Here is a 15199-nt window from a genome sequence, read left to right as displayed (position 1 = left end):
CCAACATGGTGAAACCCTGTGTCTACTAAAAATACAAAAACTAGCTGGGCATGGTGGCGGGCGCTTGTAATCCCAGCTACTCAGGAGGCTGGATCAGTTGAACCCAGGAGGCAGAGGTTGCAGTGAGCCGAGGTCACACCGTTGCACTCCAGCCTAGGTGACAGGGCGAGACTCCATCTCAAAAACCAAAAATAAAAAAATAAAAAATAATAATAACAAAAAGCAGCATCAAACACTCTAGAGTCAAATCCCTCACAGACTTCAAGGGTCTATCCATGGACACACATAAATCTGTATGGAGTAGGAATGTAAAGTTTTTCTTTTGATTCTGTAACACCTTTCTACGCCGTGCACATTAGGGAAGCATGAGGACATGGAAACTGAGAAGACAGGTTCTAAGATGTCAAGAACAGGTTTAAAGACTCACTGTGGACTGTGTTTGCACCATATATTCACTCTCCATTTTATTTAGACGCACATTTGTATCCTCAAGCAATTCTTGAATGTTTTCAGTGTGTCGCTTTTGAAGATCAAACTTTTCCTGTTCCATTTCTGCTACAGCATTGTGAAGCTACATCAGAAAATCAAGAGTTAACTCTTTTACTACTATGGAATTGACTATTTTATAATGCAGGGGAAAATGGATTCCTATATTCCTCTATTTATATATATGATGACCTGAACACCAAAAGATATTAAAAACCACCAATAAACATTCAAGGTAAAGATATCATATAAAAAGCAGGATAAGAAATACTTAATTTTTCCTTTACTTTCCTGAATTGAAAATTTTAATGGATTAACCAATATTAAAAGGAATTATCTGCCTCAGGTAGAAATGGTAAATAAACCAGGCAGATAACACAAGTAAACAATACTAGTATTAGTCTGAAATGAGAAAACAGAAACATTATAATATTGTTACTTATTAGGAATATTGTCTCACTGTCCCCATTATTCATCCTATTTGCATGGAATTTTGTACAACAGTAATGTTAAAAACTGCTTTCTCTCCTACCCGCACCTCAAACAAGAAATTACTTCTAGTCATTCCCTAATCTATAGAAAAACAGACAAAAAGATCACATTTATCAACCAAACAGAGTATGGGTAGGGTGACTAAGCAGAATTGTATACTATATGTACGGAGGTCTTTACTTATTTAAAAAAATCATTACGTGTACACTGTTTAAATGGACGAGGCTTTAAAATTTTTATACAAACTAAGGTAAGGAAAATAAAGGCAAATACAGGAGGTCCAGACAAGCTTCAATGGACAACTTCCAAAAGGGGTTGAAAATCTGTGCTCCCAGCCTTGTGAGCATTTCTTCACTTATCTTAATGGGGGTACAATTCTGAGTCTAACTTCCATTCCCTGCATCAACCCCACACCTACCCAATAGGTGAAGAGACCAGGAGTCCAAACAGTCCAAATGATATATTTGGCTTTTTGTTTTTGTTTTTGTTTTGAGATGGAGTCTCACTCTGTCACCCAGGCTGGAGTGCAGTGGTGCAAACTTGGCTCAGTGCAACCTCCACCTCCAGGTTCACTTGATCCTCCTGCCTCAGCCTCCCAAGTAGCTGGGATCAAAGGTAGCCACCACAACACCTGGCTAATTTTTTTATATTTTTAGTAGAGTCGGGGTTTCACCAGGTTGGTCAGCCTGGTCTCGAACTCCTAGCCTCAAGTGATCCACCCACCTCAGCCTCCCAAAATGCTAGGATTACAGGTGTGGGCCACCATGCCTGGCCCCAAATGATATATTTGATTCACTACCTATAAATAGGGAAGAGAGAAAGGACACAATACAGGCAGTGCAGACTCTTACTTGAGTAGGAAGATACTGGAAGGACAGGGAAAACCTGTGAGAGATGGAAGCTAGGGCAGAATGCAGGCTATAATTATGATTTTTGTACTGGTAAAGGTCTCAAGAACTCTTCTTCTAGTTTCTAGCTGAATAGGAAGAATGAGGATGCTCAGCAATAGCCATATAGAAGACTCCGGGATTTTGCAAGTTTAACATACACAGTTTTGGTTATTTGTAAGTGGTCCCCAAAATCCCTGATGTATCTAATTTTTAGTTTTGCTGAAATAAACATCGTAAAGCAGTGTTAGGTCTGTTGTTCAAAAGTGAGTCACGTAGCTGGTACATTGCACCCAAATCTCAGTGCTCCTTCACAGCTGTTGAGTGACATGATAGTAACTCAGATAATGGGCTCTAAAGGAGTCCCTTAGAATTTTACAGTTGTACTTACAGGAGCAATTATACGATGTAGTGGTTTTCTCATGTTTATGATCTCCCAAAGTCCCTAGAACATATGCCTGCCGAATGTCAAAAATCTAATAGCCCATCAACACTTAGTGGTTTCTCTTGTGTGTTCCACAGTTGTTTCATAAAGGGACTGTCACTGTTGGAGGGGTGTCTGTAAGTCAGTCTACAACACTCATCCAAGGAATTTGCAGTTGAGACTACAAGGGTAAAAATGGCACTGGCAAAAACAAGTATGCTATTACTTGGCTGATGTGTTTGAGGACTAGATAGGCATCTGGTCTAATAGTCGAACTATACTATTAATATGTATTCATTCAACAAATTTTATTAGTACCTGCTATGTACCAGGCATAATGCATCAGTGAGCACTTTCCCAAACCTAACAATGAATTGGAGTCCAGGTCACTCAGTCTAGGAGGTTTTAAACAGCAAATGTTCCTTTGAGGATAAACTATTTTAGTAGAAAATATTATTAGGCTGTAGGATATAAATCCTGCTAGAGTTTATGAAATCACAGGATATAACAATGAGTTGATCCATATGAATTCTCAAGAAGAATTTTTACCCAGAGTTTGATAATGGGCACAGGAGACACAAATGCCCTTCCCAACATCCTACATATTCGTCTTTAACCATATAGTTGGCTCATGCCAGAGGAGACCCAGAGGCAACAGGAATCTGTCCCAAAAAAAGGGAAAAGTGTTATAAAACCCCACAGGTCAATGGCGCAGCCACTGTGGAAAACACTTTGGCAGTTCCTCAAAAAATTTATCAAAAAGATAAACAGAGTTACCACATAACCCAGGAATCCTACTCCTAGGACTACACCTAACAGAATGTAAAAACACACACAATGTTCACAGCAACATTATTCATGATATCCAAAAGGTGGAGTCCACTCAAATGTCTATCAGCTGATGAATGGATAGGCAAAATGTGGTCTATCCATATAATGCAATATTATTTGACCATAAAACTGATTGAACTATGGATTCATGCTACAGGGAGGGTGGAACTTTAAAATATTACGGTAAGTGAGAGAAGCCAGTCACAAAATGCCACATATTATATTATTGCATTTATATGAGATGTCTAGAATAGGCAAATCTATAAAGACAAAAAGTAGATTGGTGGTTGAAGAGCCTGGGGTGTGGGGAGTGGTAACTGACTGCTGATGGGTAAAGGTTTCTTTCTAGGGCGATGGAAATGGTCTGCAAATTATATTGTGGTGAAAGTTGCACGACTTTGTGAATACATCAAAAAAAACAATGAATTGTATACTTTAAGAAAGTGAATTTTATGGCATGTAAATCATAACTCGATATTTTTTAAAGGCCCACAGATTAGAACAGCATAGTATAGTCAGGTAACTGGAAAACATGTTGACAGCTGGGGCAAAAGTCAAGACAGGAAGAAGGATTGTGAGAAAAGATGAGACTTGAAAGATCACCAGAGTCTTTATCATGAAAAGCCTTGTAAGTCCTAACAACTAAGGAAACAATGGGAACCACTAGGACAATGGGAACCATTAGAGTGATTTAAATATGGTTGTGGGGTCAACCAGATTTGTGTTTGTGAAAGACCAATTTGGCTGTATTGTGGGACATGGAATGACGAGGGACAGACTGGAGGCAGAGTCCAGTTACGGGTGATCTAGGCAAGAGACAAGCTCTCCTGAACTAAGGAAGGAAGAGTGGTAGATACATTCAAAAGATGGATAATTAACAGAACTTGGCAAGGCATTAGATGTGTGAGCTGAAGCAAAAAGAAGAGTCTTTAAGTAGCTGAGTTGATCCCTATCCCATGGAGAATACTCTACTGGGTAGGTATATCCCTCCATGGGATAGGTATTCTCCATGGGATAGGGGAAAAGGGAATGCCCATTTTAGCAACAAAGGAAGAAGATGAAGTTTAGGGACAATGATGGAATTCAGAACAAGGAGAGATTTTAAATAGGTAGTTGAATAACTAACTGGGACTTAAGGTGAGAGATATAGGATGCATATTTCTATTAGGGAATACACACGCGCGCGCACACACACACACACACACACATACACACATATCACCTTGTCCATGTAGAGTACATAATTGTTGAATGAATGACTACATAAATAACAAAGTGAATCTATCATGTGCTTATTAATGTTGGTGCCCGTCCTGCTTGCACTCAGTTTTCATCTCAGCCCAGATTTACATGAAGTTACACTTCACACACACACACACACACACATATACACACACACAAAGCCTTCAATGAGGGGGCAGGTGCAGTGACTCACACCTGTAATTCCAGAGCTTTGGGAGGCTAAGGTGGAAGGATCACTTGAGGCCAGGAGTTTGATACCAGCCTGGCCAACATGGAAAAACCCCGTATCTACAAAAACTACAAAACTTAGCCAGGCAGTGGTGGCCACACCTGTTATTCCAGCTACTTGGGAGGCTGAGACATGAGTAGAAGGTTGCAGGGAGCTGAAATTGCACCACTGCTCTCCAGCCTAGGCGACAGAGCAAGACTCTGTCTCAAAAAAAAAAAAAAAAAAAAAAAACCTTCAACCAGATTTACATATTTACACATCCACTATTCATTGTATAACCAGAAAAAAAGCTTTACTAATCCAGCAGAAAGAAAAAGATGTACCCTTGTAAGTGGTAGAAGCCTCTTCTCTTCAAATACCTGACAATTTAAACTAGAATATATTAAATTAGGGAATTCAGACAAAGGAAAAAAGGGGACCTGCTAGGCACACAATGTCCTTGAAGCAAATTTTTTTAAAAATGCCAAATTTATAGAAAAGATAAAACCAAAATGTGAGAAAGAAAAACCACATGACTAGAAATAACAAAATAAAAACTAGAAAAGAGCTAACTAAAAAGCAATCCATAGATTCAACACTATCCTATCAAATTATGAATGTCATTTTTTACAGAATTAGAAAAAATGATTCTAAGATTCATATGGAACCAAAAAAGAGTCTGAATAGCTAAAGCAATCCTAAGCAAGAACAACAAGCCAGGCATGGTGCCTGACGCCTGCAATCTCAGACTACTGGGAGGCTGAGGCAGGAGGATCACTTGAGGTCAGGAGTTCAAGACAAGCCTGGGCAACACAGTGAGATCCCATTTCTACAAAAAAAAAAGTTTTAAATTAGCCAGGTGTGGTAGTGCACACCTGTAGTCCCAGCTACTCAGGAGACTGAGGCAGGAGGACCACTTGAGCCCAGGAGGTCAAGGCTGTGGTGAGCTCTTATGGTGCCACTGCACTCCAGACTGCGTGACACAGCAAGACCCTGTCTCAAAAACAAAATAAAACAAAAGAACAAGGTCAGTGGGCATCACATTACCCAACTTAAAACTATGTTATAAGGCTACAATAACCAAAACCACATAGTACTGGTATAAAAACAGACACACAGACCAATGAAACAGAAGAGAGAATCCAGAAATAATGATGCACACCTACAACCATCTGATCTTTGACAAAGTTGACCAAAAAAAAATGGGGAAAGGACTCCTTATCCAATAAATGGGGCTAAGATAACTGGCTAGTCATATGCAGAAAAATGAAACTGGATACCCCACAAAATACAAAAATTAATTCAGGATAGATTAAAGGTTTAAGATCTAAAATTGTAGAAATCCTAGAAGAAAACCTAGGAAGTACCATTCTAGACATTGACCTTGGTAAAGAATTTATGATTAAATCCACGAAAGCAAATGCCACAAAAGTAAAAAATGGACAAGTGGGACGTAATTAAAATAAAGAACTTTTGCACAGCAAAAGAAACTATCAAGTAAACAGATAACTCACAGAATGGGAGAAAATATTTGCAAACTATGTATCTGACAAAGGTCTAATATCCAGAATCTATAAAGAAGTCAACAATTCAACAAGAAAAAACAACCCCATTAAAAAGTGGGCAAAGGACATGAACAAACAATTCTCAAAAAAAGAAATACAAGTGGCCAACAAACATATGAAAAAATGTTCAACATCACACGTCATCAGAGAAATGCAATTCAAAACCACAATGAGATACCACCTCACACCAGTAAAAATGGGTGTTATTTAAAAGACTAAAGATAACAGATGCTGGCAAGGTTGCAGAAAAAAGGGAATGCTTATATACTGTTAATGTGGGAACGTAAAGTAGTTCAACCACTGTGGAATGCAGTTTGGAGATTTCTCAGGGAACTTAGAACAACTACCATTTGACCCAACAATCCCATTACTGGTTATATACCCAAAGGAAAAAAAGTCATTCTACAAAAAAGGCACATGCACTTGTATGTTCATTGCCATGCTATCCACAATAGCAAAGACATGGAATCAACCTAGATGTCCATTGATGGTGGATTGGATAAAGAAAATGTGGTATATATACACCATGGAATATTAGATGGCCATAAAAAATGAAATCATGTCCTTTGTAGTAATGTGGATGCAGCTGGTGGCCATAATACTAAGCAAATTAATGCAGAAACAGAAAACCAAGCACGTTCTCACTTACAAGTGGGAGCTAAACATTGGTATATATGGACATAAAAATAGGAACAATAGACACTGGAAACTCCTAGAGGAAAGAGGGGGACAAAGGCTGAAAAACTACTGTTGGGTACTATGCTCACTACTTGGATGATGGGATCATTCATATCCCAAACCTCAGTGTCACACAATACAACCATGTAACACACCTGCACATGTACCCTCTGAATCTAAAATAAAAGCTGAAATTATTTTTAAAAATGAAATAAAGTATCCATAATACTCAAAGCAATATACAGACTCAAACGTAATCCCTATCAAAATATCAATGACATTTTCACAGAAATAGAAAAAGCAATCCTAAAATTTGCATGTAACCACAGAAGATTCTGAATAGCCAAAGCAATCTTAAGGATGAAGAACAAAGGTGGAGGCATCATAGTAACTGACATGAAAATATACTTCGAAGTTGTAGTAACTAAAACAGTGTGCCACTGGCATAAAAACAGACACACAGACCAATAAAATAGCATGAAGCACCCAGAAAAAAATCCATACATTTACAGCCAGCTGATTTTTGACAAAAACGCCAAGAACATACAATGGGGAAAGTATAGTCTCTTTAATAAACGGTGCTGGGGAAACTGGATATTCACATGCAGAACAATGAAATTAGACCTGTATTTCTCACCACACACAAAAATGAACTCATAATGAATTAAAGACTTAAACGGAAGAACCAAAACTATGGAACTACTAGAAGAAAACATAGAGGAAAAGCTCCATGACATAAATCTAGGCAACAATTTCTGTATAGGACCTCAAAAGCACAGGCAACAAAAGCAAGAAAAAAATAAAAGACAAATGGGATTACATCAAACTAAAAAGCTTCTGCACAGAAAAAAAAAAAATCAACAGAGTGAAAGGCAACCTACAGAATGGGAAAATACATTTGCAAACTATACATCTGACATGGGGATTATATCCAAAATATATAAGAAACTCAAACAACTCAATAGCAAAAAAACAAATATTCTGATGATTAAAAAATAACCTAATGACTTATTTAGGTCAAGGACCTAAACAGACATTTCTCAAAAGAAGACATAGAAATGGCCAAAAGGTATGTGGCAAATGTTAACCTCACTAATCATTAGGGAAAGGCAAATCAAACTTACAATGAGGTATCATCTAACTGTAGTTAGAATGATTATTATTAAAAAGTCAAAAGATAACAAGTGTTGGTGAGGATGTAGAGAAAAGAGAACCCTTATATACTGCTAGAGGGAATATGAATTAGTACAGCCACTAGGGAAAACAGTGTGGTTCCTCAAAAAATTAAAAATAGAACTATTATATGATCCAACAATCCCCCTACTAGCTATATATCTGAAGAAAATAAAATCAATATGTCAGAGATATCTGCATTCCCATGTTTACTGCAGTATTATTCACAATAATCAAGATATGAAATCAACGTAAGTGCTCATCAAAGGATGAATGGATAAAGAAAATGTGATAGATACGCGCACAAATATACACACACACACACACACACATTTGAATACTATTCAGCTACAACAAAGAATGAAATCCTGCCATTTGCAACAACATGGACAAACTTAGAAGGACATTGTGTTTAGTGGAATAAACTGGGAACAGAAAAACAAATACACAATCACACTCATGGAATTTTAAAAGTTGAGCTCATAGGAGTAGAGATCAGATACCGATTATAAGAAGTAGGGGAGGAGAGGAAGGAAAGGCAATAGAGAGAAGTTAAAGAGGAGGTATGATGTTACAGTTATTGACAGGGTTTGGCTATGTCCCCACCCAAAATCTCATCTTGAATTGTAGATGTCCCCATAATCCCTATGTGTCAAAGGAGAGACCAAGTGGAAGGAACTGAAGCATGGGGTCAGTTCGCCCACGCTGTTCTCATGATAGTGGGTGAGTTCTCATGAGATCCGATGGTTTTAACAGTGTGTGGTAGTTCCCCCTGTGTTCGTTCTCCTTGCCGCCTTGTGAAGAAGGTGGCTTGCTTCCCCTTCACCTTCTGCCATGACTGTAAGTTTCCTGAGGTCTCCCCAGCCATGCTGAATGGTCAGTCAATTAAAGCTCTTTCCTTTGTAAATTACCCAGTCTCAGTCAGTTCTTTGTAACTGTATGAATATGGACTAATACAGTAATATAGGAGAAATAAATTACGGTTTTCTAATGCACAGTAGAGTGCTTATAGTTTATAATAATGTATTACATATTTCAAAAAGTTAGAAGAGAAGAATTTGAGTGTCCTCACCAAAAAGAACTGATAAATGTTTGAGGTGATAGAAATGCTGATTACTCTGGTTTTATCAGTATATAATGTATCTATGTATTGAAATATCACACTGTACCCTAAAAATATGTAAAATCATTACATGTCAATCAAAAATAAAGTAAGTTTATACAATAAATTCTAGTCCATATAATATTATCTAAAATTTCAGGAAAGAAATGCTTCAATGGCCCAAATTCAAAATTAAAATGGCTTAATTAACAAAAATTGTTTTAGTGTTGTTTAACTAATTTTGTTTAAAAACTGTTGGCTATGATAAGAAATCTAGAACATTAATTAAAGTCAAGAGCTAGTCAAAAGAATATTTTCTAAATAAAAACTATTTTATAGACCATAGACTTCCAGAAGATATACCAAAACATGAACAGTATTTCTGAACAGCCTAGAATTTTAGTTATTTTTTATACTTTTCTGTATATTCTGTGAAATCTATTATAATTAAATATGTTACTTGGAAGCATAAACTTTTATATTTTCCATTACTATTTTATGTAGCTTACCTTTTTTTCCCAGTCATTATTTAGAGATTCTGTGCTTTGTTCACATATCTTTTTTAGCTCTGCAATCTGGTCTTCTTTAGTCTCTCTGATAACTTGACAGTCACGTATCAGTGTCTGAACTGTCGAAAATGATGAAAACACAGTTAAACCAATTCTAGATACACAGAGTTTGATTATATAAAATTTAGTGCACCAATTAGTACATAATTCAATTTTTCACCAAGTCTTCTCAATACTTTCTTCTAAAGTATCTTTTATTCCTTGCTCTTTTTCTCGATCTCTACCACCACAGACTGGCTTGGTTAAATTAATCATTACTGGCTCCCTAGACAATTTTAACAGTGTATTGGCCTCAAGCATCATTCCCCTCCAAGGAGTCCTCTGTTGCTTTGAGGAAACCTTTCACCATTATTCTAAGTGAAGTAACTCGAGAATGGAAAACCAAATACCGTATGTTTTCACTTATAAGTGGAAGCTGAGCTATTGGTATGCAAAAGCATACAGAATTGTATAATGGACTTCGGAGATTCAGAAGCAGGGGGTGGAAAAGGGGGTGTGGGCTAAAAGGTACATATTGGATACAATGTACACTACTTGGGTGATGGGTACACTAAAGTCTCAGACTTCAACACTGTACAATGAATCCATGTAACCAAAAGCACTTGTACCCCAAAAGCTATTGAAATTTTTTAAATTGAAATAAATAAAGAGGCCTTTCATTCGTGCAAATCTGGTAGTTACGCCCAGGCTTACAAACGTTCTACAGCTCTCCTCATCTAAAACATAAATATAGGTCAAAGCCTCTGACATGGACAACAGTTCCTCATGATTCTGGCCATATCTCTTCCCATTTGCATGTTTTAAACCAGTATTATAAACACACCAACCTATCTGCAGATTCCTGAGTTCCTATTCTTTCTCATCTCACTGCCTAAATATGATTGTCTATCTACCTAGAATGCCCTTCCCTCCCTTATTGAAAAACTCCTACTCATCCTTAGATTCTCAACTCAAAAATCACACCTTCTTTATGAACCAGTCATAAAGAATCACTAAATCATGATTTACTCAACCAGATTTCTCCCCTTACAGGGACAGAAAGAAATTCCTCTTTATTCCCATGAAACCTCGAGTATTTCTCAATTAAACCACTTATTAACATTATAGTGATTTACTTGCCTGTTTCCTCTTTAATGAGACTATGTTCACGGAAGAGAAAGAGATTTCAACTTTTTATCCACAGGGCATAACAGTGCCACACAGGCAAGTGCTCAAAAAGATGCATACTGAATGAATAAATAAAGGAACCCCTCATTTCAATATATTGTTGCTGCTAGATACTTTTAAATCATTTTCAAAGTTTATGTTACTAAAATGAAATAGGTTTTAAATTAGATAAAATATTTGCCTTATAAATCATTTATGTTTCTATTTTTACTATAATTATTTAAACAGTCACTGATTTAAGTGAAAATGTGTTTAATATATTCATGTCTTCTGGATAGTAAAATAAATTCAGCTCCATTTTTAATTGAATATAATATTATCATAGCTTACTAAATATGTTTTTATTCATTTACTTCAAGATAGCAAAATTTTTGTAAACATTTCCCTAAAAATTGTTTTCACTCTTATACCTCAACTACGCAACAATGAAGGAGACAAGATGAATCCAGGTTAACCTAAAGTGAGTCTTTACCATCTACAATATATTTTACTTTACACTTCCAAAATTAAACTAAGATCTGGTTGCAATTCAAAATGTCTTTAGAAACATTATTTTTAAAACCTCGTCATTTTTAAACCTTAGGCATGTTTGAATTGCCTATTTTGAATTAGGGTAAAGAAAACCTGGAAATAAATTTAAAATATTTTTCTAGCCACGGATAATATTTGGAGAAAAAAACCTAAACAAATTTATAATTGCTTTTACCAACATTTAAGGGTGGAAATGAATCTAAAAACATTTATTTCACTGGTTAACTTATCTATGTAATTGCTGTCCTAACTTGTCAAAGGCATTATCATTCATTCAAATATACTCAGGTTTGGTGAATTGGGGGAGAGCCAGTAAGTTCCGTACAGAAAATCCTAAATGAAAACCTTCCCTTCTCCTTTTCTCTTATTCATTGCCTAGATCTTCTCATTCACTAAATCACGATTCACTCTTCAAAATTTCTTCTTCAGTTCCATTCTAACTACTCCCAGTGCCATCATTCAGAAATCCTTCTCACCTTAACATGCAAAATTACAGCAGCACAGAAGCAGAACATCTCCGAGTTGGCAGGGACTTTATACATTATTTATTCTGATCTCACCATTTTATAATGAGTAAACCAAGGCCCAGAAACGACTTGCTATCATATATTGGACACTGATAACAGAGCTGAGATTATAGCCTATGTTTTCTAATAAGGAGAATGCTCTCTCCCTCACTCCATTCTGCCTCTGCCTAACAGACTTGGAATTGGCCTACTCTGTTCAACACACCCTCCATTACCAGGCTTCTCCTCCCAAAACATGAGGTCCTAAAACTCACATCTCAAAATCCTTCCCTGGCTCTTTACATCCAGCATCTACAGGACAAAGTTCAAGCTTCTAAATCTAAAATTCAAAGTCATACTTAATCTAGCCCCAAGTCAACTTTCTTAATATTTTAAAATCTATCTCTTAATGAATAGGGTATCCACTCTAGCTAAATATGGTGTTATTTTTCTCTTTCTTTCACCACATCACTTCACTTAGAATAATGGTGAAAGGTTTCCTCAAAGCCACAGAGGACTCCTTGGAGGGGAATGATGCTTGAGAAGTACCCTTCCTACAACTTACCTATTTCAGCATTCTCATCCCAGTACCTGCAATTCTTCTCTCCAACTAACCAAGACTTTAAAACTTCACAAGATTTTACAAAAGTTCCTTTCCTGAAACAATACTTTCAACACTCTCTCTCATGACCACCTATTGATGTAGATGTTTCAACCCATAGTCATAGTCAACTAGCGTCAGAGTTAGCTCAAGCAGTTACCTCTTCATGCCGGACTTTCCATCTGTCCATAGTCAACTTAATACTTGATTACATGCTTTCTTTTTCTTCTTAATAAAAATGTAAATAGGAAATACTTTTTAATTTTTCTGTCAATCACAATACCAGCACATACTATCAGACATAAAAGTAGATACTTAATGTGATGAATTTTACTAGATAAAGAAGAATAATTTCCTTTGACTTCCTCAAAGCCCTAATTCTATGACTGCCCTCAATACTCTATGGCAGCTGTATCCCAGTGAGACTAGAGTTAAGAAGAGGGAGTGAAAGCAACACACTCTTCCAACTCCGTATCTAAACCAACCACCACTACTACCCCATCACTGTCACTACACAAACACACACAGACACACACACACACACACACAAACACAGTTTTTGTCCCTTCATATGGAAGCCTATATAAATTTATACATTGATGAAAGCCCACATAAACATTCCTACCTTATACTATAAAAGGTCAGAAATCAAATTTTATTCTCCACATCACTAAAATAAAATGGAAATGTTATTAAAAGATGTATGTAACAACACAACATCACCTTTCTTTTCAAGCTTTCTAATAGTCTCTTCAGTTTCATGTTGTTTACTCCTGTATAAAGTTTTCAGTTCCTCTATTTCATTATTCTTTCTTTCTAAAATCTGCAAATAAATTTAAAATGTTTCAGTATATTGTATTACTTTACATATAGGACACTTTTTTGAATGCTGATATATTTAATTCTAAAACATAAATAGAAAAAGTGATTGTAGCAAATATGACTACACTGTGAAATTATATATATATACACACACACACATAAAGCAGTATCTCTTATCCATGGTTTTACTTTCTGCTGTTTCAGTTAGATGTGTGTGTTTTTGTGCATGTCCACGTTAATAATTCTAGCCTAGTCAGAAGTTCACATTTTGCTCTTGCAGCAGCTAGGAGGTAAAATTTATATGATCTGCCACACTTGGAAGCTTCCAAGTTGCCTGAAATCGTGAGATTTCCCTCCTTTTGACTAGCGAATATTGCCACAAATTGGCATTGTAGTGATTTAAGTGACTTTTTTAATTGATTCTCAAATGTCAGTGTTTTGTAAATTAGGGAGAAGTGTTTTGTCCTGAAAGGGAGTTAGGGATTCTTTTTCTCAGATTAGCATAAAAATAGACACATAAGTGTCTAATATTTCTCTTTACATATTTTTCTTACACTTATGATATCTACTGTTGTTTATCTGCTAGCAAATGCCAGCAGATAATAAGTGAATGGTGAATTAGCAGGTAGATATTAATAGAAACTCATAAAGAACCAATCATATGACTTTTCAATGAGCATAATATTTTTGTAAGTCTACCTCAGCTAATCTAATAAATGGTTTCCCCCAAACTGTAAAAATTATATTATAGTGCATTAAGAAAATTATTAAATATACAAGAATAATTGATTATCTGAAAGAAACATGTTATACAATAATTTTTTAAGGACAGTATAAATAATAATTTAGGTGATTTCCTAAAATATAATTCAGAAATTAAGCTGTCATAAAATGGCAGAGAGAAGCTATCAGAAACTTGCCAGGTGGGGAGAGTATAATTTATCACACTGCACTGGGATAGAACATTATTCAGCTGGGCATGTCCCTGGATCTGCCCACAAGCACCCTTCTATCCTCATAGTGCATAGTAAAAGAATTCCCAGATACATGAAGAGATGACATGTAATCGGCCTCTTTTACATCTAGCTCTGCTACTGTGAATCAGAAAAATCAGCTCAAAATATGTCAAAAATTGCATTAAAATCTATTGTGAATTTATATTATGTCAGAAGTTTTAAATGTAATCATTTAATAAAATTTAATTGTGATTTTATATTTCAAAATACTTCTATACTCACAAAAACTACAGAAATAACCAAAATGTAAAAAAGATAGCAAGTAAGAGAAAATGCTAATCAAGGGGAAAAAGGAATATCTACTTTTCTTACGGTTGGGTCATATTTCCCATACACCCAAAAGTCAGCTTAACAACAACAACAAAAAAGAACGGGGCACAGTAGCACATGCCTATAGTCAGCTACTCAGGAGGCTTACAGATCGCTTAAGCCCAAGAATTCGAGGCTGAAGTGAGCCATGATCATGCCTGTGAATAGCCACTGTCCTCTTCCAGCTTGGGCAACATAGCGAGATCCCATCTCTGATAATAATATCCATAAAGAAGTAAAAAAGAAAAAGAATGTATACTAATAGGTAAAACACTCCAAATTTTACACCTCACCAATTCCTGATGCTTAGAAAATGCCAGACAAGCAGTAAACTGATGAATATACTTTTCAAATCTAGCATAAAGTCAAGGATTTTATTTATATTTTACCTGGCACTTCAAACTAGTTGCATTGTCTTCTGCAAATAAATTTCAGGATTTATTTTAAAGAGAAATTTCTGGAAAGAATTTTATTATTAAATATGTTACTTAGAATAAATCTTTGTAACAGACATACCAAGAAACCTATTTCAAATTCCATCCCCACAATTTTTCCAAATAAATTTTTATATTCATTTATCTTATACATCA

The 15199-nt window shown here is 36.0% G+C and overlaps 1 protein-coding gene across 11 annotated transcripts in view; it reads right to left on the bottom strand.

Moving 5' to 3' along the window:
- The window catches only part of CEP112 (centrosomal protein 112), a 564728-nt gene that overhangs the window by 425162 nt on the left and 124367 nt on the right, over nt 1–15199 (bottom strand). For all 11 annotated transcript variants that reach the window (XR_004430727.1, XM_033183912.1, XM_033183914.1 and 8 more), the window contains 3 exons: nt 13186–13285; nt 9598–9716; nt 428–571 (listed from right to left, as the gene is read on the bottom strand). Coding sequence is in view for 10 of the 11 variants with exons in the window: in XM_033183912.1 (XP_033039803.1) it covers nt 428–571; nt 9598–9716; nt 13186–13285 (363 nt within the window). In the remaining variant the exon portion in view is untranslated. The remainder of the gene's footprint in view (nt 1–427; nt 572–9597; nt 9717–13185; nt 13286–15199) is intronic.

Source organism: Trachypithecus francoisi, unplaced genomic scaffold (assembly GCF_009764315.1).
Source record: "Trachypithecus francoisi isolate TF-2019V2 unplaced genomic scaffold, Tfra_2.0 Lachesis_group20, whole genome shotgun sequence".
Taxonomy (NCBI): Eukaryota; Metazoa; Chordata; class Mammalia; order Primates; family Cercopithecidae; genus Trachypithecus; species Trachypithecus francoisi.
The sequence above is the reverse complement of the archived record's forward strand: the minus strand, read 5'-3'. Positions and strand labels throughout refer to the sequence as shown.